This window comes from Ochotona princeps, chromosome 2 (assembly GCF_030435755.1).
Source record: "Ochotona princeps isolate mOchPri1 chromosome 2, mOchPri1.hap1, whole genome shotgun sequence".
Lineage (NCBI taxonomy): Eukaryota > Metazoa > Chordata > Mammalia > Lagomorpha > Ochotonidae > Ochotona > Ochotona princeps.
In genome coordinates, this window is record NC_080833.1 from 73,457,286 (window position 1) to 73,482,959 (window position 25,674).

The following is a 25,674-nucleotide window of genomic DNA, read 5'->3' on the forward strand; positions in this document are numbered from 1 at the left end:
CTGCAGAGCGGTTCCCAGGAACAAGCTCGGGGATAACTTACCGTAGCCCAAATGTGAGGGAATGAACACCATGAAAATAGCAAACTGACTCTGTGAAGTTGAAGCACACCAATCTTACCGTGTAAATTCTGATTTCTTTTTACCATTCGTACATTAATACCAAACCACCTTTAGGTTTGATTTTGTTGTTGTTGTTGTCATCATTATCTACTGCATTTAGGGAGTGTTCCAATAAGCTAGTTGAATGCTTGAACCAGAAAATGTCCCGTAAGATCACTGTTTAGGTTTGCCATTGAGTACACTGCCTGCCTTAAGTGAGGAAATCAAAGTGCTATCACAAAGTTCAAGATCAAAAAGGCTTATAAAAACAGAGTCATCTTGTTGGTTCACCAGTGAGGCCGTGAAGATACTTTGTATTGTCCTATTACTGTTATGTGAATGCACGGGGGTGGGGAGTGCATCTTCGATGTGTTGTTCCTGGCAATAAATTTTTGGAAAGTAATATTTATTAAATTTTTTGTATGAAAACATGGGGAAAAAAATGGCCCAGAAGCTTGGATCAGTACACCTAGGTGAGAGGCCTAGGTGAAGCTCCTGGCTCTTGACTTCAGTGGCCTGACTTCCCTGGCTCAGCCCTGGCTGGTCATAATTAGGAATAGCATTTGAGGAGTGAACCAGTGGATCGAAGATCTCTCTGTGTCTCTCCTTCTCTCTATATATAACTCTGCCTTTCAAACAAATTTGAAACAAAGCAAGAAGGAGTTTCTAGTCACTCAAACACTTGATGGAAGAGATTTTTATTAAATTTACTGCTGTTGCAAGTTTCCATTTAAAGCCCAGTTTACTCATTAAAAAAAAGTTGGAATAAAACAGATGACCATGTTTATTGTCTCACTTTCCAATCTCAGCAATTCAGTTTATTTGATACCAACCCTTAGCCCCAGCTCTATATGTACTGTATTAGATGATATATTAGACTGTTAACTTGCTTAATAATTACACAAAAATTTTGCAAGCAAAGGCCAGATGTTTGTAATCTAATATAAAACTACCCAGTGTGTAGTAACTATGCATGTTCTACCCTTAGAAACAGTTGTCAACTTCACTTGCAAGTTTTTCAGTTACTTATTGAATCTGTTACATGGAGTGAGATCTCACTGAGGAAATAACAAAGGAATAAAAGGGCACATCTTTCAAGGTCCTTATTTATTATTTATTGGAAAGATGAAACAGACATAGGAGCTATTAAGACAGCTAAAAATGTGTTTCCTAAAATGCTTAAGCAAAAAATATTTGCTGCCAAAATGTTTAATCTGAACCTAATCCTGAAGAAATAGACAAATTCATGCTATCGAACAGTCCACAATGCTGGACTTTCTGAAGTTGAGCATATGACAATCAGGAAGAGAGAAGGGAAAAGAGTTCTGTAGGCTAGAGTAGAGTACAAACATGTATTCTAAGTATAATTTATGAAGAAGAACAGTTCAAGAAATTAAAATAACATCTGACAGTATGAAGCAGGAAAAATGAATTAAAATGATAGAGGTTCAGTGATGAAACTTACATATTTCCAAACTGGGCTTACCAAGTTAATTAGAATTGTCAGGAGACAGATCATCAATCAGCCGTTCTTGGGAAATGTAGTTTGCTCTGCTCTCATGAAAAAACCTTTGCATTAGAGAACATCTTGTCTCCTTAAAGTAACCTGCCGAATAGGTATGATTGGCAGTGTATTGTATCATCTTTCTTAGGTGTTTTCTAATCTGCTTAGGTCTGTGATCATATTTAGTTCCCTTCTGTTAGAACATTGGGATCATCAACAATTTGCATTCTCTTTGTAGGAAAGCATAGTGTATCTTCTCTTAATTTATTCTCAAGTCAGCTAACTATTGGTCATTGCTTGAGAGCTCACAGTTTGCTCTGAAGTGCAGACAGGTTTTAGGACAATAGTTAAGATGAGTGCTCTCAGCTGATAACTGTATGCTAATCATTGATTAAAATGCAGATTCTGATTCAGAAGAACCAAAGGTGAAGCCCGGTAGTCTGAATTTCTAAATTTGTTTAATGCCAAAACTCATGCTGCTGCTCCTCAGACTAGAGTCTGAGTAAAAAAGATTAAGAACATGGTTATCAGTGTTGGTAGGAGAAGATGCTTGATCTTCTTCTCAGGATAATGGGACACTTTAAATCCATCCTCCTCTCTCCCCTGCCAGTTCCAGGCTCCTTGCGTAGTCCAACAGGCCTTCTTTAATCTAGCTCATGTTCCTTGCTGTATTCTCTTATCCCCCAGTCAGACTGACCTGATTCCTTGAATGTACCAGACCTATTCCATTTCAAGGCATCTGTACTCATTTTCTCTTAGAATGCACCTCTGGCTCCTCCTGAAGCTGACATCATCTTATCCACTTAAGATTTGCACATGCGTGATATTCTGGACGAAAGTCCCTCTCCCAAGTTACTGTGAATCCTGTTACTCTCCCTGTACTCAGACATTCATGGGACTGTGCTTAACTAGAGGCTGCTCGTGGGCAGACCCTTCATCGGGTCTTACTCGTCACTGCATCGCCTAGGGTTACCAAAGGACCCAAGACATGATGGATACCTCATACGTTTTTTGTTGTTGTTGTTAAATGAGTGATAAACAAATGAGCTAACTTAGATGCTGACAGGAGTTCATACTGTGCATGACCGCCATGTTGGTAGATACTGACATAGTGAGCCTCTTTGGTTGGTGTGAATTTGAGATATCTTTGCCTCTTGGATGATTTGGGAGACCACCCTACCCCAGCCCACAAAAGGTTAAACAAGCAACACAGCTCTTTTTTAAAAATGTTGATTTATTTGAAAGGCAGTGCTACACAGAGTGGGAGAGAGAGTGAGAGATAATCTGTTGGGCCACTCCCGCATCACTGCAGTGGCCAGGCCTAAGCTAGGAACCTAGAAGCTCCATCCAGGTTTCCCATGTGGCTGCAGGGACTCAAGCAATCAGACCATCTTCACTGCCTTCCAGGTGTGTTATTAGCAGGGAACTGATTCAGAAGTGCAACAGCTGGGACTCCAACTGGTACCCATATGGGAGGGGTGTTAGCACTGCAAGCAACACCTTAACAAATTATGTCACAATGTCAGCCTTACAACACAGGTCTTAACCACAGTGAATATATGTACTCTTTTTGCTAAACTTTCATGTTTTTACCCAATCATTACACAGTTTTTCTCTTCGTGTAGAAAATGTCTTCTCTGTTTATTCTCTTACAAGTACCCACGGCCATATAAAAAATGTTTGTTTTAATTAAATGCATGGGTAGGAGTTTGGTATATAGTAATTAGTCAAGTTAATAGTAGTATTCATTCAGTAGACAATAATTACAAAATTAGAATTTATAATTTAGCCAGGAGTTCAGGGTGCTATCCCTGCTCTTTTATATAGTGAAATAAGTTCTTTTGTGATTTCTGGTAGTCGTTATATTGAGACTACTCTATCAAGCACGTAGGTCTCGGGACTAGCATTGTTAACATAACAAGTAAAGCTGCTGCCTGTAGCATGCCCTGTGGGCTCTGGTCCCAGCTGCTCCACTTCCCATCAAGCTCTCTACTAATGCTCCTAGGATTGCAATGGAAGATGGTGCAAGTGCTTGGATCCTGCACCCACATGCGAAATCTGGAGGAAGTTCCTGGCTTGCATCGGGCCCCACCCAAGCCGTTGCGCTCATTTGGGGAGTGAATCCAAGGCTGGAACATGGACCTTTATCTCCCTCTGTCTCTGTCTGTCCCTCTCTCGATAGCTCTGCCTTTCAGGTAAACAAAATAAATCTCTTAAAATAAAAAAGAAGAATGTAGGTCTAGATATTACTGCTAGTGAGGTCGTAATTTTTTTGCCTTTTTGCACAGTTCAGGTCTGATTCAACAAGCAAATAAATCAGCATACCAGCACCTACCTTGCTTGTTTCCCCTAAAGGTCCTTTCTTATTATTTGCTAGCCTGGCACTGCTTGAGTTATAAAATCGGGAAGAAATCACTACTTCGGATACGCTTCAGGCTAGGCATAAAACATTTATTTTCTGTATTGTAACTGACTGCTGTTTCTGAAATGTCCTTCTTGATAACATATTTCAATCAGTGTTTGGAAATGCTCTGTGAATAAAGCCACCGTGAAGGTTTTGTTTCTTCTCTATCCCCAGAAGTTCTCAGTTATTTTCAGACCCCTTGAATTCATCTGATACTATTTGATTTTGCTCCTTTTTGCCTAACACTTTACCTGTCATTAGTGTCAAATATAGGCAGTAAGATTCCATAAAACTAACTGAATAGAGGCTTGATCACCTGATATTGTGTTTGCAGAGCTTTGTCCCAGGGACTTGGGCAGAAGGCCCCAAGTACAAAGGCAAAAGCATATGGTGCAGGGGTGAGGACAGGGCAGAAAAGGACAGGGCAGGACCTGGCACTGGGCTGATGGAACGGGAGAAATGGAGATGGAAGAATAGAGACAGGGCAAATTGTAGAGATCTAAGAGGATAAGTATTAAAGATGGCCCAGTAAGGTAGCCTAGTGGCTAAAATATTCACCTTGAATGCGCTAGGATCCCATTTGGGCACTGGTTCTAATTCCAGCAGCCCTGCTTCCCACCCAGATCCCTGCTTGTGGCCTGGGAAAGCAGTTGAGGACGGCCCAAAGCTTTGGGACCCTGAACCCATGTGGGAGTCCTGGAGGAAGTTCCTGGCTCCTGGCTTCAGATCGGCCCAGCTCTAGCCATTGTGGCTGCTTGGGAATGAATCAACGGATGGCAGATCTTCCTCTCTGTCTCTCCTCCTTTCTGTATATCTTACTTTGCAATAAAAATAAATAAATCTTAAAAATAAAGAAAGAACTCTGGAGGCAGGCGTGGTGCACACTGGTTGAGATGCTGCTTAGGATGGCCCATGTCCTGCAGCAGTATGTCTTAGGAGCGTGAGTTCCAGCTGCCTGATCATGAACACCCTGGGGGCTCAATTGGAGCTCTGGGTTTTTGGCTTTGACCTGGCCACTCCAGCTGTTGCAGGAATTTGGGAAACCAGTGGATGTAAACTTGATCTCTGACTCTGTGTCTTTTCAAATATAATAATTCATAAAGTTTTCATTTTGTAATGCAGCTCTTATGGTAATGCTCAGGACCATCAAAATGATACTCCTGAGATATTGGGAAAGATAATGGTGCTGATGTTGGCACAGCAGTGATGCCACTGTCTGAAAGTTGGCTTCCAGCTTTCAGACAGTTTGTATCCCAGTTGCTGCACTTCCAGTCCTGCTCCCTGCTAAAGGTCCAGCAAAAGCAGCAGCAAATGGGCCAAGGGCTTCCTAGGTACCTGCACTCACAAAGGGAGACTGGGATGAAGCTCTTTTTGTAGAAAGAAGGAGGGAGGGAGGGAGAAAGGGAGGAAGGAAGGGAGGAAGGAAGGAAGGAAGGAAGGAAGGAAGGAAGGAAGGAAGGACGAAAGAAAATAAATAAGAAGATAAATTTTAAAAGAGCAGTGGAAGATGTGCCGAATGCCTGGGAGACCTGGAAGCAGCTCTTGGAAGCCATTGTAGCCATCTGGGTTTGAACCTGCCTGTGCATGGTATATCTGTCTCAGTGTCTCTTCCTCTCTCTAGAACTCTGACTTTGAAATAAGAAATTTTTTAAAAGATTTGTTTTTAATTTTTTTATTGCAATGTCAGATATACAGAGAGGAGGAGAAACAGAGAGGAAGATCTGCTGTCTGTTGATTCACTCCGCAAGTGGCTACAATGGCTGGAGCTGCGCTGATCTGAATCTAGGAACCTGGAACCTCTTCTAGATCTCCTACGCGGGCAGGGTCCCAAGGCTTTGGGCTGTCCCAGACTGTTTTCCCAGGACAAAAGGAGGGAGTTGGATGGGAAGCAGGGCCGCCGGCATTGGAACAAACACCCATATGGGATCTCAGCACATTCAGGGCGAGGATTTTAGCCACTAGGCTACCTTACCGGACCCAAGAGCTAAAATTTTAAGGACAAAATAGAAAATACTGGTTTTCAAAGGCATTTGCTTGTATGTTTCCTTGCAGAATGGTTTTCAAGAGAAATAAAGTAATATTATTCCACCAGCACATCTAAACGCTTTGACATTCTTCTTGGGAGGTAGCTGATGATGGCTCAAATAATTGTGTCCCTGTCTCTTACATGGGAGATCGAGACTTACTGCCCAGCTCCTAACTTGGTCCTTGGGGTGACCCAGCCTTGGACATTAGGACATCTGCATAGTGAGTCATGGAACATCTCTGTTTCTGTAGTTCTGTCTTCCTCTCTGACTTTGAAATAAATAATTTGGGGGGGCTTAGTGTTGCGACACAGTGGGTTAAGCTGCCACTTGTGACTTTAGCTTGTCATGTGAACACTAGTTTAAGTCCTGGCTACTCCACTTCTGACCCAGTGTCCTGCTAATGCACTTGGGAAAGCAGCAGATGACTCATCTGAAACCCACCTCCAATTTCCTTTTTTCTTTGCCTTCTAGTTCTCTCTCATAAATGGCTAAATTACTGCAACTAATTTTCATAGACCCAAGGATTTATATGCAGCAGTTTACCGTGAAGTGGCAGTTACAAGGACTTTCCAAATTCAGCTTGTCAATTTTTGAAAGATTCTGCATTTAGACACTTGATATTATGTTTGCTTTTTCTGTTTTATTTGCAGTTTGAAGAATAAATAAGAAACAGTATTTGAGCCTTTAATCATACATTGATTTGACTATTTGTTTTATGGGGAAAAAATAAAATACCTGCTAAAATGAAGTGTGTTTTCTAATGCAGCCTAATTTAGTCTACATTCAGTTTTCAGCTTTTATTTTAAGGGTGTGTGTGTGTGTGTGTGTGTGTGTGTGTGTGTAAGGAGAGAATATTAATTTATATAACTTCTGTTCTGGAAGCTCTGTAATTTCTGCATCCCGTGCTGCACCCACAGCCTTCCGTTTTCACTCGTTCACAGTGTGTGACATGTGGCTGCTGCAGCTGCACAATTTCTATCCCCAGCAGTAGGCTTCATCTAGAAGGCGGTCGTCCACGTTCATTGCTGTTAGCTTGCTGACCCCAGAAGAGCTCCGTGGGACTCTCCTAACATGGAAATGAAGGGTGGTAGATTGTCCCACTGTGCGTCAGGGGTGGAGGTCACAGCTTGCGGGTGTTTTCAGTGGAGCATGGTGAGGCGCCCCAGGGACTAGTCTCTAGTCTGTGCCGTTCACTGAATAGCGTGTGACAGTTTGCCTATGAAGAATCTATACTAGGGCCCGGCGGCGTGGCCTAGCAGCTAAAGTCCTCACCTTGAACGTGCCAACATGCCATATGGGCGCTGGTTCTAATTCCAGCAGCTCCACTTCCCATTCAGCTCCCTGCTTGTGGCCTGGGAAAGCAGTTGAGGACAGCCCAAAGCTTTGGGACCCTGCACCCGCGTGGGAGACCTGGAAGAGGTTCCTGGTTCCCGGCTCCGGATCGGCACCATACCGGCCGTTGTAGCTCACTTGAGGAGTGAATCATCGGATGGAAGACCTTCCTCTCTCTCTCCTCCTCTGTGTATATCCGCCTTTCCAATAAAAATAAATAAATCTTAAAATAAATAAATAAATAAATCTTTAAAAAAAAATCTATACTAGAGGCCAGCAGAGCAGGTTGAGCCAAAGCCTGGAATGCCAGCATCCCATCTAAGTGTCTGAGTCTTGCCTGCTCCATTTCCTGTTATGCTCCCTGTTAGCACCTGGAAAAGCAGCAGCAAATAGCCCAGTGCTTGAACCCCTGCCATCCGCAAGGTGAAGCTCCTGGCTTGTGGCCTTTTGGGGAGAGAACTAGCAAATAGACAATCTTTCCTTCTCTCTACCTCTCCTCTCTGTGTAACTCTCTGCCTTTCAAGTAACACTTTTTTTTTAAGATTTATTTTTATTGGAAAGTCGGTTATACAGAGAAGAGGAGAGACAGAGAGGAAGATCTTCCCGTCCGATGATTCACTCCCCAAGTGAGCCGCAACAGCTGGAGCTGAGCCAATCCAAAGCCAGGAGCCTGGAGCTTCTTCTGGGTCTCCCACATGGGTGCAGGGTACCAAAGCTTTGGGCCATCCTCAACTGCTTTCCCAGGCCACAGGCAGGGAGCTGGATGGCAAGCAGGGCTGCCGGGATTAGAACCAGTGCCCATATGGGATCCCGGGCATGCAAGGCGAGGATTTTAACCAGTACGCTATCGTGCCGGGTCCTCAAGTAACACATTTTTGTAAAACCTGTCCCATTTTCCTCTGAAATTGTGTGTTGTGGGTTTGCAACCAGTGATACTTAGCTTTATCAACTTTTGCATTAACTTTAGTATTAGTGTTTTTAAAAATGGCTTAATATTTAGGTGCTTGATCCATTTAGAACTGATTTTTGTATGATGGGACAGGTGCGGGTCTTGCTTCTTAAGTCTGCAAGGTGCTATCCAATTGTCCCAACAGCATTTGTTGAAGAGACTAGACTCTTTCCCTGAATTGTTTTAAGTTTTCGTGTCAAAGATTAGTTGGCTGTGCATGTGTGGGCTCCCTTCTGGTGTTCCAGTTCTGTTCCACTGTTCTCTGTTTTTTGTAGCAATACCAAACTGTTTGGATGAGCTCCGCTCTGTAGTATGTCTTAAGGTCTGGAATTGTGATTCCTCCAGCTTGATTTTTATTCCTCAGGATAGCTTTGGCTGTTCGTGGTCTCTCAGCTCCATGGTGCTGTATATTTTTTGTTTTAACTTAACACCTGTTGTTGACTCTGTTTTGTGGCTTGTCATTTAAGGGAATGAATGGTGGTGGCATGATAGAGGCTGTCATATCCAAGTGTGAAGAGACAGTGGCAGTGTGTGTCTGCTACTTCCAAAGAAAGATGGACTCCCAGTGAGACTGTTGGACATATCTGGACAGTGGCATGCTGGACTGTCTGACATTGTACCAGTGATGTCGGGGCACACTTAAATAGCAGACTATTGGATTTGTGACTGCTTATGAAGGACTGTACTATTGTAATAATATGGGGAAAATCAGTTGGGGAGGGGGAAATCCCAAACTCTATGGAATGCACCATAAAATTGAAAATTCTTTTTTAAAATTTCAAAAAATGGCCTAATGTATTTATATAATTTTTCATATCGTTTTGAGTCCTATAGATTGATATTTCTTTTAATCTCTCAAACTTTTATCAGTAAGCTTATAATATCTGTTCATAACTCCACATTTTCTGATAGTCATCATCTTTAATAATTTTGTTTTAAGAAATACTTTTATACTATATTTGCTGAGTCATTAATAAAAATGCGGGTTATTTTTTTAACAACAAGTCCCTGAGAAGAATGTAATGTGCATGAGCCATGGCTGTACTACAGAGCTACCTGCTTCTGTGTCTGTCGAGAGGCATTGGGTGCACTCCCCGCACCACTCCCAGCACACCCACCAGATGGCGCTGGAAATAACGCCTCCTTGGGCATTTGCATTCAGAACCATCCTTTACCCTTCTCTGGGTGTGGAATCGGTAGCTTTTTCTGTAATGGATTAGCTACAGATTATGCTATATTTTCCTAGTCCAACCACTATTTCAAGCTCTGTAATTGTGAAAATAATGTGCCAGTTTTTGCTGGTTCACTGCCCAAATGACCATGACGACCAGGGCAAAGCCAAGAATATGAAACTCCATCTGGATCTCCCATGTGGGTGAGAGGGGCTCTTTGCTGCTCTCCAATGGAGCTGGATATTAAGTAGAGTAGCCAGGTCTTGAATTAGTACTTCCAAATAGGATGCCAGTGTCAAGCAGTGGCTTAACCCACTATGCCACATTGCTGACCCTTCTGTGTTTGTATTTAAATTCCCAAATGGGAAGTATTTTGCTATTATCGAATTTCATTTCCTTCAGATTGTACTTCAGTAATAAGTGTGTTCTTCCTTTATAGGTACGCTTTGTAAAGAACATAACTTCCTGGAAAGAGATGAAACCAGGTTTTTATCATGGACATGTGTCTTATTTGGATTTTGCAAAGTAAGTAACAGCTCAAATGACACACTGAAGAATACCATGCACTTCAGTAACTTAAAAAAAGTCAAAGTAATTAAATTGTTATGATGCTGATTTTCAAAAGCATATACTAGTCTTGGCCACTTTTTGATTTGGAATTTAAATGTACCTTCTAGTGTTCGACTGCCCCCTAGTGTTCATAAATTGTCAATTCTCATATTAACTACAGAAATTCACATTGAGTTAAATTTAAGTAATAATCTTATAATTGTTTCTATCATTATTACGTTTATATTTTTTTATACAAGAGTGACACTATTTCACACAAGGGCAGACTTGTCCTAGGGAGTGAGAATACAGCTTGCTGGGTCATTGTCAGAGCTGAGGAAGCCAAGCAGGCCTTAACTGTTGAAGCCCCAGTGTGTCTGCCTCACAGCCCAGACGCAGGAAAGTGTGCGCTTTCCCTTGGGCTGCCTTGTTTCATCTTGACAATCATGATGCATTAAGAAAAGTTGCTTTTACCAGTGATTTGCCTTCATCGAAGTTGCTTGTAATTGAAGAGAAGTAAGTATCAAATTCTATGTTTTTAGGGGAAGAGGGGGCCAGGGTGTTTCTGCCATATTCCAATCCAGAAAGTTCAGAAGACCTCAGGTTTCCATAAAGTAGTGAAGCACTCTGTAGCCTTCTTGTAGGTCTGTGTCCTGTTAAATACTGACCGCAGACAGGTCGAAAGGGTGGTCTGAGGATGAGAGTCTTGTGGAGCCGGGTCTTGTTTTTGTTTTGTTAATACCATTATCATAAAACTTGACGCCCAAATATTTTACCTAAGAAGAATTTAATTATTGTCAAAAATAGCTGAAATTTTACTGTTCAGAAATACATATTTTACTATTAAGATTTGACACAATCACTCAACTTTTTAAAAGCAATACATACTAATATATTTGCAGGCTTTAAAGACCTTGTAAGAATTAGAGATGCTGTACCACCTTGTTTACAGCAGCAGCGTTAACGATAGCCAAAGTTTGAAATCAAGCAAGGATGAAGAAAATGCAGTATATACACATAAGGAAACATTATTCAGCTATAAGAATGGTGAAGTCTTACCTTTTGCAGCAAAATGGTCTCAACGTGAGGATATCATATTCAGTAAAATAACCAGACCCAGAAAGACAGATACCTACCACATGTTTTCCCTGATATGTGGGAGTTAAAATTTAAAAAACATTCAAACAGGGCCCGGCGGCGTGGCCTAGCGGCTAAAGTCCTCGCCTTGAAAGCCCCGGGATCCCATATGGGTGCCAATTCTAATCCCTGCAGCTCCACTTCCCATCCAGCTCCCTGCTTGTGGCCTGGGAAAGCAGGAGAGGACGGCCCAATGCTTTGAGACCCTGTACCCGCGTGGGAGACCAAACAGAAAAAGAAAAAAAATGGCTATGTGTATCTGCATTGCTGCAAAGGTGGTTTGATGAAACTTTATTTAATACCTTTGTCAAGCCAGTGGTTAAGAATGCTTCTCTGTGCTCACTTTGGCAGCACATATACTACAATTAGAACAATACAGAGGGGCCCGGCACTGTGGCCTAGCAGCTAAAGTCCTCATCTTGAACATGCCGGGATCCCATATGGGCACCGGTTCTAATTCCAGCAGCTCCACTTCCCATCCAGCTCCCTGCTTGTGGCCTGGGAAAGCAGTTGAGGACGGCCCAAAGCCTTGGGACCCTGCACCCGTGTGGGAGACCCGGAAGAGGTTCCTGGTTCTCAGCTTCGGATCGGCAGTACCGGCCGTTGTGGTCACTTGGGGAGTGAATCATCGGAAGGAAAATCTTCCTGTCTCTCCTCCTTTCTGTATATCTGACTTTGTAATAAAAATAAGTAAATCTTTAAAAAAAAAAAAAAAACGATACAGAGCAGATTAGCCTGGTCCCTGTGCAGAGATGACACGCAAACTCATAAAGCGTTCCCTTTTTTAAAAAGATGTTATTTTGCTGTAGTTTTAATAATCAGTGATTGCCTTATCATCTTCTATATATGGATGAGTCGTTTTTCTATTCAGCTGCTTATAGCTGTTATCTATTCCCACTAAACTATGGTCTTTTTGCTTGTTATTTGTTAACATTCTCATTTGATAAAGTATTAAGCTTTTTACTGTAATGTTAGTCTAGAGTATGTTTATCTCAAAAGTTTAAAAAATAGAGGAAAATGGAAAAGGAGAGAAGATGGGAGGCTAGAGGAAGGGAAGAAGGGGAATGCTATGTTTTTAGAATTGTATTTAACCTGTTAAATATTAATTAAAAATTAAAACTAAAAAATAGTCTGGGGCTGACCTGGTGGGTCAGTTTGTGTCTTGCTGCTTCATTTCCAATCCAGCTGTCTGCTAATGGCCTGGAAAAGTAGCCGAGGCTGGGCCAAGCCTTGGACCTGCACACCCGCATGGGAAACCCAGAATCAGCTCTTAGCTCCCAGCTCTGGAGCGGCCCAGCTCTGGCCATTGCAGCCACCAGGGAGTGGAGCAGCAGATGGAGTATCTCTGTGGCTTTCTCTATATATAGTTCTATTTCTCTCACTCTGTATGTCTCTGTGTAATTCTTTCAAGTAAGATACAAAATATTTTTTAAAAAAGATTTATTTATTTTTATTGGAAAGTCAGATATACAGAGAGGAGAGAGACAGAGAAGATCTTCAACAGCTGATTCATTTCCCAACTGGCCACACCAGCTGGAGCTTAGCCCATCTGGAACCAGGAGCCTCCTCCAGGTCTCCCACACGGGTGCTGGGTTCCAAGGTCTAGGGCCGTCCTCGACTGCTTTCCCAGGCCACAAGTAGGGAGCTGGATGGGAAGTGGGGCTGCTGGGACACAAACCAGCACCCATATGGGATCCTGACATCTGCTAGGCAAGGACTTTAGCCGCTGGGCTACCACACCGGCCCGATACATAATCTTTAAATTAAAAAAAAAAAAGACATTCTGTTTAAGATTTTAAATGAAAGTTACGGGGCACAGTGAATTGCACCACTTGCAATAGTGGCGTCTCATATTCAGAGTGCCAGTTTGAGTGCCTGCTGCTCAGCTTTTGATCCAGCTCCCTGTTCATGCCCCTGGGGAAGCAGCAGAGGATGGCTTAAGTACTTGGGCCCCTGCCCTCAGGTGGGAGACTTGGATGAATTTCCAAGCTCTTGAGCTTGGCCTGGCCTTTCAACCACTTGGCATCTCTGTCATTCAAATAAATAAGTTTTTTTTTTTTTAAGATTTTTATGTATGTATTTAAAAGAGCTAAAGAGAGAAAGGGAGAGACAGAATTTCTATTTGCTGGTCTACTCCCCAATTATCCTAAATGGCCAGGGCTTGGCCAAGCTGAAGCCAGCAGCCAGGAACTTCATCCAGGTCTCCCACCCATGGGTGGCAGGGTCCCAAACATTTGGGCTCTTTACCTGTTGTGCCACAATGCTGGCCCAAACAAATAAATTTTTTAAAGATTTTTTTTTTAATTGGAAAGTCAGATACACAGAGAGAAGGAGAGACAGAGAGGAAGATCTTCCGTCTGTTGATTCATTCCCCAAGTGGCCACAACTGTCAGAGCTGAGCCCATCTGAAGCCAGGAGCTAGGAAACTCTTCCAGGCCTCCCACACATGTGCAGGGTCCCAAGGGTTTGGGCCATCCTCAGCTATTTTCCCAGGCCGCAGGCAGGGAGCTGGATATGAAGCAGGGCTGCTGGGATTAGAACCAGCGCCAATATGGGATCCCAGTGCATGGAAGGCGAGAAATTTAGGTGCTAGGCTACTGTGCTGGGCCCATAATTTTTCTTTTTTAAAGAAGGTTACATATTAAACTCAGTTTTTTTATTTTTAAAAGAATGGAATGGAGTTCTACTGATTCCAGTTGGTAATAATTTTAGTTTTTTTGGAAATCCTGTGATTAAAAATGATTCACCCAACTATTACATACATACATGATATATGCCTGTTTCTAGTTCTTTCCCAAGTACTCAAGATCTTTCAGTAAAATGGTAACTTTAAAGTTAAATGTACATTTTTCTATAAATAATTCATCTTGCAATATTGAAAACATTTTATAGGCAGCTTTAGAATAAACTAATTATTTTTTTCTTTGCAGAAGCATTGAACCAATTTCATAAACTTCATTCATATGCATATTTTCCCTTAGGGCTGCATTATCTTTGAATTGAATGTTTGTTACCCTTTCACCTAAATGATTTATTTTTTCCACACAGCTCAGTTTCTAATACTCTAGGATTTCATTATTAACATTATATATTGAGTGCTTTTGCTTTTGGCAAAGTCCTGTGCTTAGAACAAAGCTCTGGTATATATTGGAACTCTTACAGTTGAACAATGTAAAGCTTTTTGAGAGACTAGTCTTATTTATTAAATACTGACATGAATGTGTAAGGTTGACTGTTTTGAAAGTAGGTCTCATGTACCAGAAGTGAAAAGTATGGTGAAAATTCCTAATAGAATTTTATAAGGTGTTTAGATAAATACCCAAACAAAATCACCTAGGGGAAATGTATCTGGATAAATATGAAAATAGTAGAGCTGTTACAGATGTAACTAGTAATCAGAAAAACTCCATGAATAAGGAAGGGCAAGAAACAACATCTTGCCAGTTTTTAAAAATGCTTTGTTCTTCAAGACATTTTAAAGTTTTTTCTTTGTTTTTATTTATTTGGAATGCCAAAAGAGAGCGTGGGAGACTTCTGCTGGTTCACTTCTTGAATTCCAGTAGGAACAAGTTGGACATTTTCAAAATGCCTTATTGTACAAGAAAGATGAAATTTACAAGTTTCAGTTCTTTATTTCACTGAAACTCCATTTTCCCCCTATAACTAGCTTATCATTCATTGAACACAGTGGAAATGTTACATTTTATCAGTATCTTCTATTACTCCATTTTACTTTCTTCAAATGGTTTAATTCAGGTATACAAGATGTGTACTCTTATGTTTTTTTCCCAGAAATGAGAATGAGTTTTCATCACTTTCATTTTTTCCCTCATATTACCTCTCTTGTCATTTTCAGAACAATTAAGGTGAATCAGTCAAGAAGCAGATATGTCAGGACAGGAAGCAAATAACTGAATGCTTCACTGAGTCTGGAATAGCCTATAGGGCAATAAAGTGACAATCTTTGAGCCCTAATGGATTTGTTAGTATATAAATTCAAGTGGGGTTGTCCTTTTAACCTTACGATTCTTTGCTGAAGCAGTTCTAGTTGGTAGCATTGCCTACACTTCCTAACAAATACATCACAGCAATGTAGAAACTTAAAAAAAGCACTGTAGCCACTGTAGGCCGTGGGCCCGGTACTCAGCACTGAGCCCTGAGCCCTGAGACTGGTAAGGAATGGGCTCTGATCTGAGTTAGCTCCAGCTCCGTGGTCTCAGCCACACTCCTTCAGATCTCTGCACATCAGTCTCCACATTTGTAGACGGAGGATAACCTGTGGTAGCCGTACGGATTAACGGTGTGTGCTCGTCGGAGGCCTCCCACAGAGCAGTGGGATGATTCCTTCGCGGTTCCCACTTCTTTCCATTCCTGATATTTTCTTTTCCCAGTCTGACGGAGTCTCTACTACTGCTGCTTATTCCCATTTCTTTTTCTTCTTCTTCTTTTTTTTTTTTTTTTTTTTTGTTGGTCGATATACTTTATTCAGTATCTAGATCTTACTTCTTTCAAGCATTTGTAATACAATAGCAATAAACCAGATCGCTTATCACTAATATAAATTAATCTCTCACAGTTCTGGAGACAGATGTCTAAGTTCTGCGCCCAGGCAGGTTTGATGTCTACTGCGAGCCTTCATTCCTTTTTTTTTTTTTTAACATTGCGTTATGTGACACAGTTTTATAGGTACTGCGATTCCCCTACCTCTCCCCAAACCCTCCCCGCATGGTGGATTCCTCCACCTTGCTGCATTGCCACAGTTCAAGTTCAGTTGAGATTCTTTCATTGCATGCATATAGCAAGCATAGAGTCCAGCATCTTATTATCCAGATAAGTTCAACGTCTTCTTGGGGAGACCATCTCTGGTCTGAAGGTAGAGCCGGCAGAGTATCATACCAATCAACCAAAAGCCTCAACACAACATCAGCAACAATTTATAACATTATCAAATTAGTGGACATAGTATTGAGTAACCAATGTGTTAAAAATAATACGCAAGTTATTAACCACATCCTGTAGCTTCTTCATTGACATTTTGATTTTAGTTTATATACAACCGTGTTCTATACACCTTAAAATGGCTATAGATTACTATTCAGTTGTCTCGTGTCTATTTTCAGTGTAGTATTTAGCTTTTTATAGCATTGAAGTGTAATTTTGGTGAACTTGGCTTTTTTTTTTTTTTTCGGGAAGTCTAGACTGGCTTATGACTCTAACAAGACATATGTCAACAGTTTAGGTGCAGAACAGTTTTATGGAGGGGTGTACAGAGAAATCCTCAATGCCCTAGTGAGGAGTAAGTAATCCTTATGTCCCACCTAGTAAGATATAAGTGAGTCCATGCTGACCGCTTCCTGTCTGATTCTAGGGTTTCCTTGTTGTTTTCTATCTATCCTAGATTTTTTGTTTGTTGGTTGGTTTGGTTATTTGTTTTGAGGGGTTTCCGGAGTGATCCTGATGGTCATTGCCAGAGAGGGTGTGGACCCAAAGTTGGAAACAAGGGAGGACAAGAGAGAGCTCCCCTCTCTAGTGCCGAAGGAAGTTCACTGTTCCTCTGTTTCTGCAGACTGCTCAGGGCTCTTGGCTGTTGTTCTGATGCTCTTGGATCCTGTGAGGGAGGATTTAAACTGCTTCCATCCCATGTGGTAGATTCAAGCGGGAGTGGATGACCTCAGAGTTCTTGGCCTCTGAGGGCACTCCAATTCCTCTTGGTCCCCCTTGGTAGTTGGGATGTAGTCTTTGGCGCTCGTTCTGATAGACCTTGGTGAGGATCCGGTAGTCTTCAGGGTTGGGATACAAGCCTCTTCCTGTCCCCCTGCTCCGCTCTGGGGTCCCCCGCTGCTCTTTGCATATGATCTCCTGTTAAGAGGTTGTCAGGATTGCTCCTGAACCCCCCCCCCCCATATGTCTTAGTAGTTTAACTTTTGTCTAATTTTGATTCAAGTCTGTTGTTTATGAGTTTACCACTTATGATCCTGGTAGGTTGTGTTTCACGTCTGCCTCACACATGCTAGGGAAATGGAAGATTTTTCTGCTCTCCCGCTCCATTATGGAATAAATAGGAATTTAAAAGTATATTGGGTTTTACCGTTCTTTGATGTAGATCATAAACAGTCTGACTCACATTGATTGTTGATTCTTTCGTTATTTCATAATATCTTATTGCATGTGGTATAGGCTGTTTGAGGTTGAGATAATATTACATTTTACAGGTACTATTTTTCATATTGACATCATTTCATCTTAAATTAAGGTAAACATGTGATATCTAACCTTTTGGGATTGTGAGTCTTCCTTCTGCTTCCTAGGTGGAATCTTTTTCATGGTGATGTGAGTGAGGCAATTTTTTTTTAAAGATTTATTCATTTTTATTGGAAAGCCGCATATACAGAGAGGAGGAGAGACAGAGAGGAAGATCTTCCATCCGATGATTCACTCCCCAAGTGGACGCAACAGCCGGTGCTGTGCGATCCAAAGCCGGGAACCAGGAACCTCTTCTGGGTCTCCCACACGGGTGCAGGGTCCCAAAGCTTTGGGCCATCGAGTGAGGCAATTTTTTAGAGCCTCCTATATGAGGGTACTAATTCCAATCCTTCTGGCCCCACCCTCATGATCTAAACACTTTTCTGAAAACTGCATCTGCAGATAGCATGGAATTGGTGATTAGGTCTCAGTGTGGGAGTTTGGGGTGTGGAGACCACATTCAGACACAGCTTATTCCCATATCTTAATTAGGTGCTACATAGACTCCTTTGCCTTCCTTTGTCTGTGTTGGAAGGTTTACTCCTTTTTAATGTATCACAGCACCCAAGCAAGAAGCCTTAACATTATCCTGAACAATTATTTTCTTCGTCATCTTTGGCTTATCAATCTACAGTACTGTTGAGTCTTGTCTTCGTTAACATGATGCTTTTGACATTCATCAGTTTGATAGCTTCTATCAGCAGTTAGCTGCTAGTTAAATAATAACTGCAGTACACAGAAGTACCATGATTTCTGTCCATTCACTAGTTACTGAGTAGTTAGATGATTTCCACATTTAGGTCATTGTAAGTAAAACTGTTAAAACATTTGTATACATTTGTTCTGTGGATATATGTCTTAATTTCTCTTGGATAAAAACCTGTAAGTAGAATTGCTGGGCTGTATAGTAATACTGTCAGGAACTGTGAACTGTTTTTGCAAGTGGCTGTGTTGTTTGTAATCTTACCAACAGTGTTTGAGAGCTCCAGTTGCCATACATCCTCTCCAGAATTTGAAATTGTTAGACCTTTTCCCTTTTTTAAGTTGAACCATCTTAATAGATGTTTGGGAGATAAATACCCTTCCAAAGAGTTAAATTGGTTATCTGGAACACCATTTAGTCATGATACTGTTATCAATGAGATCAACAATAGCAACCTGCCACTAAGAATTGAAAGCTTCTATGAACCCTTTATGGCCAGAAGAGTCCAGAATATCTACGGTGCAAGGTATAAATGCCCCCAACAAGACGGATGCTTAAATAGAGTTGTTAAGTCTAGTGTGAAGCAGAAATCTCAGAGCCTAATGCTTCCCAGCAGCCACTCACTCCTACAATCGCTTCATTGTGTTAGATTTTTGAGTAGCCATTACAAACACTCTAAGCATGCAGTTGGTTTTAAAAACACTTTTTGTTGCTCACATGTCTATCCAGACTATCTGTAGGTGTACTTGTGAAGAAATGAGCCTACTTAATGTTCTCTGCTTTATTGTGCCACATATGCTGGCATGGCTAGAATGGGGTTCTGAAAGCACTGACCTGATTATTTGTCCCCTTTTTTATTTGCATCTTCAAATTCCTATCAAGTATACTTTTTTTTGTAAGAATATTACACACTAACAGGCCTAGGAACTCCCTAAGTATATTTAGATTTTCCATTCTTCCACCTGAGTTTTGCTGTGAGACTGGTCACGTCACTAGTTCGGATTAAAGATGACTCTCAGACCACAGAGGTTAGAGCCCCAGGCTGTCTGGTGGGCAGGAAAGTTCAGCCAGCAAACCTGGTAACTTGCATGCCCTAACCAGCTAAGCTATATGGCCCTGATGGTATTTTTAAAATTTGCTATTATGTTCCACTGCCTACAGCTCTTCATTCCCTAGGGGGTCTTCAGACAGTTCTTGGAAATACATATTAAATAATTTTTGCATCAAATAAACTTATATGAAGCCTCATATGTAGCCATATATAGCCATTTCCCAACAACGCTCTTATCAACTTTTAGAATGAGTTCTTAGAAAAATCTTACCTTCATAGCTGATAAGATACCACCCACATCCAATCCAGAGATGATTGTTTCCCATACTTCAAGAGTTTTGGTTGGGTTTTTTTGTTTTAAAAGATTTATTTATTTATTTTTATTTCAAAGACAGAAAAGGAGAGACAGCGAGAGGGATCTTCTGTCCACTGGTTCACACCACAGATGGCCACAACAGCCGGAGCATGGCCGATCTGTAGCCAGGAGCTTCGTTCCAGGTCTCCCATGTGGGTGCAGGGTCCCAAGCTTACGGGCACCCTCTCCTGCATTCCCAGGTTGTAAGTAGGGAGCTAGATTTGAAGCAGAGCAGCTGGGACTCCAACTGGTACCCATATAGTATGTCAGCACTAACCAGTAGAGGATAGCTTATGCCACCATGCCAGCCACAGGATGAGTTTCACAAAGTGCCATATTCCCCTTTCACTGTTGCCTGCTGTGAATCACTGTCCATTGTAGGAGAAAGGGAAAAGAAGAAAAACTGGTGAAAGATGCTCTTCGGGGACATTTCTAGGAATGGTCCTGGGTGTGTCAATGGCTAATAATGGCTACCAAGAAATTCCCCAGTTTTAAAAAATGGTGTCATTTATCTCATCTCTCTGTGTCAGTTCAAGGAACAATTACCTTCTTGTTGCACCCTGCTCTTTCGCTATTGGGTGCATGCGCACACAGAAAGATTTTCAGTGTCTGTTTCACGGCAGTCTGTTCATCTTAATTCTGTTAGTAGTTTGGCATATGTGTGTTGGGCATGGCACTTAGCACTAGGGATAAGAGAACAAGAGAAAAACAGTTCCTGCCCTCAGGGCGTTCCTACTCGATACCTCATGTGACAGTATGACATGTGCCCGAGATCAGGCGAGATCGGGCACGTTCAGGGTGATATGACCGTAGACAATATATGTGTCCAACAATACTCCTGTCCTCTCTTCTTTTCTTTAAAGAGAGGGCTCTTTTATTGTTGTTGTTGAAGTCTTATTTGAAACGCAGAGTCAGAACCTGGAGAATGGAAGTGGAGAGTGTTCCACCCACTCTTGCTCACAACTGCCAGGGCTGTGTCAGGGTGCTGTGTCAGGACTTGACCCTAGGAGCTCCCACATGGAATGTTTCATCCCAGCCAGCAGCTTGACCAGTCACCCCCTTTTCCCTTTTAAATAAAGTTGTGAAAGAAGTTTTAACTGCATTATTGTTATGGTCTGCCCTTAACTGATAGTTAATGCTGTTGGAGAAGCACTTCACGGACCAAGCTGTGTAACAGTGGCTCCTAGGTGTCGGAGGCTCAAAACAAAAGAGAAACTGCTACTACTATATGCTGTAGTTATTAGGAATACATGTCACATGCTGTCTTACTGCCCTTCTGTTTCTTCCAGACCAGCAACCAACAAACAGCTCTTTAAGATAAGACGTACCACAATGTTACTTTGCTTCAACCCTGCAGTGCCCTGCCTCTTGACTCTCCATAAAAGTTCATGCTTACAGAATCTACAAGGCCTGTGTGCTGTGCACTCAGTCCACACTGCTCCCGCCTCGCAACTCATCCTGTTTTGTTCTCCCTTCTGTCCTTCTGCAGCCAGGTTGATGTCCTGGTTCTTTCTCTAAACACCTGCCACTAAGCCACTGTGGAGCCTTCACACTTGGACAGCCCCACCTTCCAGAACATCCCACACCCCCCCAAATGGTTCCCTCGCATTCTAAAGCCACAGTGATCGCTTCCTGAAAGACACCTTTTTTGAGTTGTACTGTCCTTCGCCTCCACTGGTGCCCCATTGCCCTTTCACTGTACTGGTTCTCTCCTCGGCACTTTCTGTAACTCATACTTGCTCATTTACTTCCTTATTGTCTGTCCCTCCCTCAAGCACTGCACTGGCTTCAGAATAACAGGGATTTTTCTCTTTGTTGTTCACAGCTATGTGCTAGTGTATAGGACAAAGGGTGGCATATGTTAGACACACAGAAAGTTTGTTTTGAGAAGGGCATTCTACTTAAGACAAAATGAGCAAAGGCATTTAAGGAGAAATAGGGTAATGTATGACGTGTGGGAGAAATTAGCAGACATGGACTCTTAACAGATATGTGGGTTCTTACTTGAAAATTAGAGAAAAAGATCAATAAGGCAAACGGTTGTCACACACCAGGGCAAGAGACTTTAGGTTCAATGTCAATGAACCATACTCTTAACAAGAATGAGCTAGCAAGTGGGTTTTCAGGAACATCAATTGAGAATAGTTATGGGAAAGTAAATTGAAATGGAGAAATACTGGAGAACACCAACCTGTTATGACAATAGCCTACGTCCAAGGCCTAGGAAGAGGTCAGAGGTAAAGAAGAAATACAGAGGCTGAATGCATGAGAGACTTCTAAATGCATAGATACTTGATTATGGGCTGTAACAAAATACTTTTTAGTAAGTTTATTTTAAAATTGTAAATAGTAGACTGTGGGGCTAGCATTGTGGCATAGTAAGTTGGGATGCTGCCTGAGGTGCCGACAATCCATATGGGCACCGGTTTGAGTTCCCACCGTTCTACTTCTGGTCTCTTCCCTGCTGATGTACCTAGGAAGGAAGGCAGCGGAGGATGGCTCAGGTCCTTGGGCCCCTGCACCTGTATGGGAGACGAGAGGAGATTTCTGGCTCCTGGCTTCAGCTTAACCAAGACCCCCCCCCTCCTTTCCCGAGGCCATTCTGAGAGTAAATCAATGGATGAAGGATCTCTCTAATTCTGTCTTTAAAACAAAACAAAAACTGAAATTTTTATTAGTGATTTTCGTAATGGTATATGGTGTGCACTAATTTAAGAATTATCTACTTGGCTTTATATCTGATAAGGCAGTGTTAAAATGTGTTGTGTCTGGGCCCGGCAGCGTGGCCTAGCGGCTAAAGTCCTCGCCTTGAACGCCCCAGGATCCCATATGGGCACCGGTTCTAATCCCGGCAGCTCCACTTCCCATCCAGCTCCCTGCTGGTGGCCTGGGAAAGCAGTTAAGGACGGCCCAATGCATTGGGACCCTGCACCCGTGTGGGAGACCCAGAAGAGGTTCCTGGTTCCCGGCTTCGGATCGGCGCGCATTGGCCCGTTGCGGCTCACTTGGGGAGTGAATCATGGGATGGAAGATCTTCCTCTCTGTCTCTCCTCCTCTCTGTGTATATCTGACTTTGTAATAAAAATAAAATAAATCTAAAAAAAAAATGTGTTGTGTAATTCTAGTCAATAAAGTTTAAGTTTCTCTTTTATTCGTCTTCTCTGCTTTCCTTGATCTCAACTCCCATAGTTTTTAAATTCCAGTTATTTATTTATCGTGAAATAAATGGTTACATATTGTTTCATTTTTTTCCATATAGGATGAATACTTCAGACTTAGACGTGTAACTTCAGGATTTCTGATTTCACCTTTCAAATTTTGTTCTGTTTCAGATTTGGTGTAAAGAAGAAGCCGATTTACATTAATGTCATAAGGGATCCTATTGAGAGATTAGTTTCCTACTATTACTTTCTGAGATTTGGAGATGATTATAGACCAGGACTAAGGAGACGAAAACAGGGAGACAAAAAGGTAATCTTGTAGCTTCTGATATTTTTATAAAGACAGTCGTTTATAAAATCCAATGAATGATATGTTGTCTGCATTTGTTATTGATTATAAATAACTGTTTACTTATTGTGTTGTTTTTGAAAATAACCCCAAAGAAGCAAAAAGATAACTTTTGTATCTGATATCTTGTATATCTTGTAATATAAGTAATAGGGGATTGTTACTTTGGTTTTAGAACTAAATATTTGTTTTATTGTTGTCTTTTGCACACATGTTATTTCCTGTGTATCGAATGCCTTTCTCTGACCCTGGAAAAAAGCTCTAAATTCAGCTCAAACATTACTTCTTCCCTAAAGTCTTTTCTGATGTCTCCAGTCAGAGTTAAGTCAAATCCCACTCAAGACTCCCAGAACACTCCATCAAATCTCCATTTTTATTATTTGATCTATTTACATATGATCTTCTGTAAACCGTGATAAATTTCTTTAAATGTGTTTCACTCATTTCTATTTCCCCACTACTTAGCACTGTGCCTGGTTTACCTGTACATGCTTAATAGATGGTCGAATGTGTGAATTCTGTTTTAAATTTCAGATGTTAGCAGTGATGCTAGACGCTTGGTATACTCTGATGATCAACATCCACCAGTTGATGGTTTTCTGAATTAGACATGCTCTCATGGACTTGAGAAGGCAGTGGATTTTGTCTTGTTTTCCTTTTATTTGTTTTCTGGAGCTTGGCAGTTTCCTTATTCTGAAAGTTAGGCAGGAATTACTGATGCAAACACATGCCCTATTCAGTGTCCACCTTTTCCGTAGCATTACTTAATGTTCTAAAAACAGTTGTTTCATAGAAATTCTGTAGTCTCTGTTAATTCACTTTAACCTTTACTACTTTATTTTATGTTAGTATCCATCTCCCTCTTTCTTTTTTTTTTTTAAAGATTTATTTATTTTATTACAAAGTCAGATATACAGAGAGGAGGAGAGACAGAGAGGAAGATCTTCCGTCTGATGATTCACTCCCCAAGTGAGCCGCAACAGGCCAATGCGCGCCGATCCGAAGCCAGGAACCAGGAACCTCTTCCGAGTCTCCCACACAGGTGCAGGGTCCCAATGCATTGGGGCGTCCTCGACTGCTTTCCCAGGCCACAAGCAGGGAGCTGGATGGGAAGCGGAGCTGCCGGGATTAGAACCGGCGCCCATATGGGATGCCGGCATGTTCAAGGCGAGGACTTTAGCCGCTAGGCCACGCCGCCAGGCCCCATCTCTCTCTTTCTTTTTTTTAAATCTATTTTATTGTATTGTTGTTGACAATCTTTACATAGTTAATTACAGTTAAAGAAAGAAAAAGAAAAAAAAAGGTTCAGGGGGATAGGGAAGTGGGTAATACTATTATGTCCATATTGTTTCCATCATGTATCTGAGGTAAAGGGGGATATTGAGGGAGAAGCCCCACCCGGTTTCCCGCCCACCCCAAGTCCCGGATATGGGGCATGCTCTGAGATATGTGCTCGAGTGGTGTTAATAGTTCTCCGGTTATGAATCGCTGCCAGATTCGCTCGATGAGGTCGTCCACTGATTGATATGGTCCATCATAAAGTCTCCGTTTGCCCCATATTTCGCTGCCAACATATAGCTGAGATGAATGATTGATCTGCTCTATCTTCTGTCTTTTCTTGATTAGAGTTCTGAGTCCAGCAGTTCGATTGGGGAGATCTCCAAAGAAACTTTGAGGTATTCCCAGACTAGTTTCTTGTATGTTCTAGCAAGCACAGGGCCCGGCACAGTCCATCACCCCGATCAGCTGGTGGTTGCAATTGCTGGGTTGGTTCTGTTTTCGGTCCCGAGTTGCACTGGAACCAATGGGTGTTGCAGTCCAGTCTGGTTTGGCCCTTACATCAACCAGTGGGAGCTGCAGCCTAGTTGGGGCGACCCACAATAACCCCCACCAAGCCCGCCCCCTACCCTGGTTTGCCAGTATGTGTAGCAGAAGACCAGTCTGTCCCCCATCCCATTTGGCTCTTGTACTTGTCAGTGGGTATTAAGGCTTAGTTCTGTCTAACCAACTCAACCATCCAGCCCTCACGGGTGTTGTTGAGTGCCTCTCTATCTAGCCATCCCAACTCCCATCCTAGTTTTCATGCCCTCCCACGGGAATAGTGACCCAAGAAGGGGGAACCCACTTTTTCCCTCTCAGGTCTCTGTCCCGGTTTATGCACTCTTTAGGTGGTTCTGTGATTTGACTTGACAGAATTAGTCCCCAGTGCCAGCTTCTGCGGCTATGCCCATACATCCCTCACCCACTCTAATTTATGCTTGCACCAGCAGGAATAATCAGCCCAGCCTGGCTTTTCCCTGGTCTAATCCACCTGCAGCGCACAGGTGATGTAGCCTTGCTTAGTCTGGTCTGTCTCTATCCCAGCCTATGCTTTCCAGTAGGAGTAGCTGTCCAGCGAGGGGACCAGCCCCTTAATCCCCCTGCCGGTTCTGCCCCTCCCTTCCTGGATCTCACGTGTGCTGGTTGGATGCTGCATTCATATCCAGTACAGGCAACCACGCCCTGGCATTCCATAATGTGTACTTGTTTTGTCGCAACCAAATCCGGCTCATCCCACACTCTGTTCTGGTGATCAGATTTGCCAGTGGGTGACATGAATTGATTCAGCCTGGTCTGCTCCTGACCCATGCCGAATGTGT

At 42.2% G+C, this 25,674-nt stretch overlaps 1 protein-coding gene and 1 non-coding gene across 4 annotated transcripts in view; both read left to right on the forward strand.

Moving 5' to 3' along the window:
- HS2ST1 (heparan sulfate 2-O-sulfotransferase 1) overlaps positions 1-25,674 on the forward strand; it is a 162,213-nt gene that overhangs the window by 122,710 nt on the left and 13,829 nt on the right. For all 3 annotated transcript variants that reach the window (XM_036494446.2, XM_004582077.4, XM_058658873.1), the window contains exons 3-4: positions 9,927-10,012; positions 22,858-22,996. In XM_036494446.2, coding sequence (XP_036350339.2) covers positions 9,927-10,012; positions 22,858-22,996 — 225 coding nt within the window. The remainder of the gene's footprint in view (positions 1-9,926; positions 10,013-22,857; positions 22,997-25,674) is intronic.
- LOC118758711 (U6 spliceosomal RNA) lies at positions 11,857-11,960 on the forward strand. The gene has a single exon (XR_004995800.2). It is a non-coding gene; the product is annotated as a U6 spliceosomal RNA (small nuclear RNA).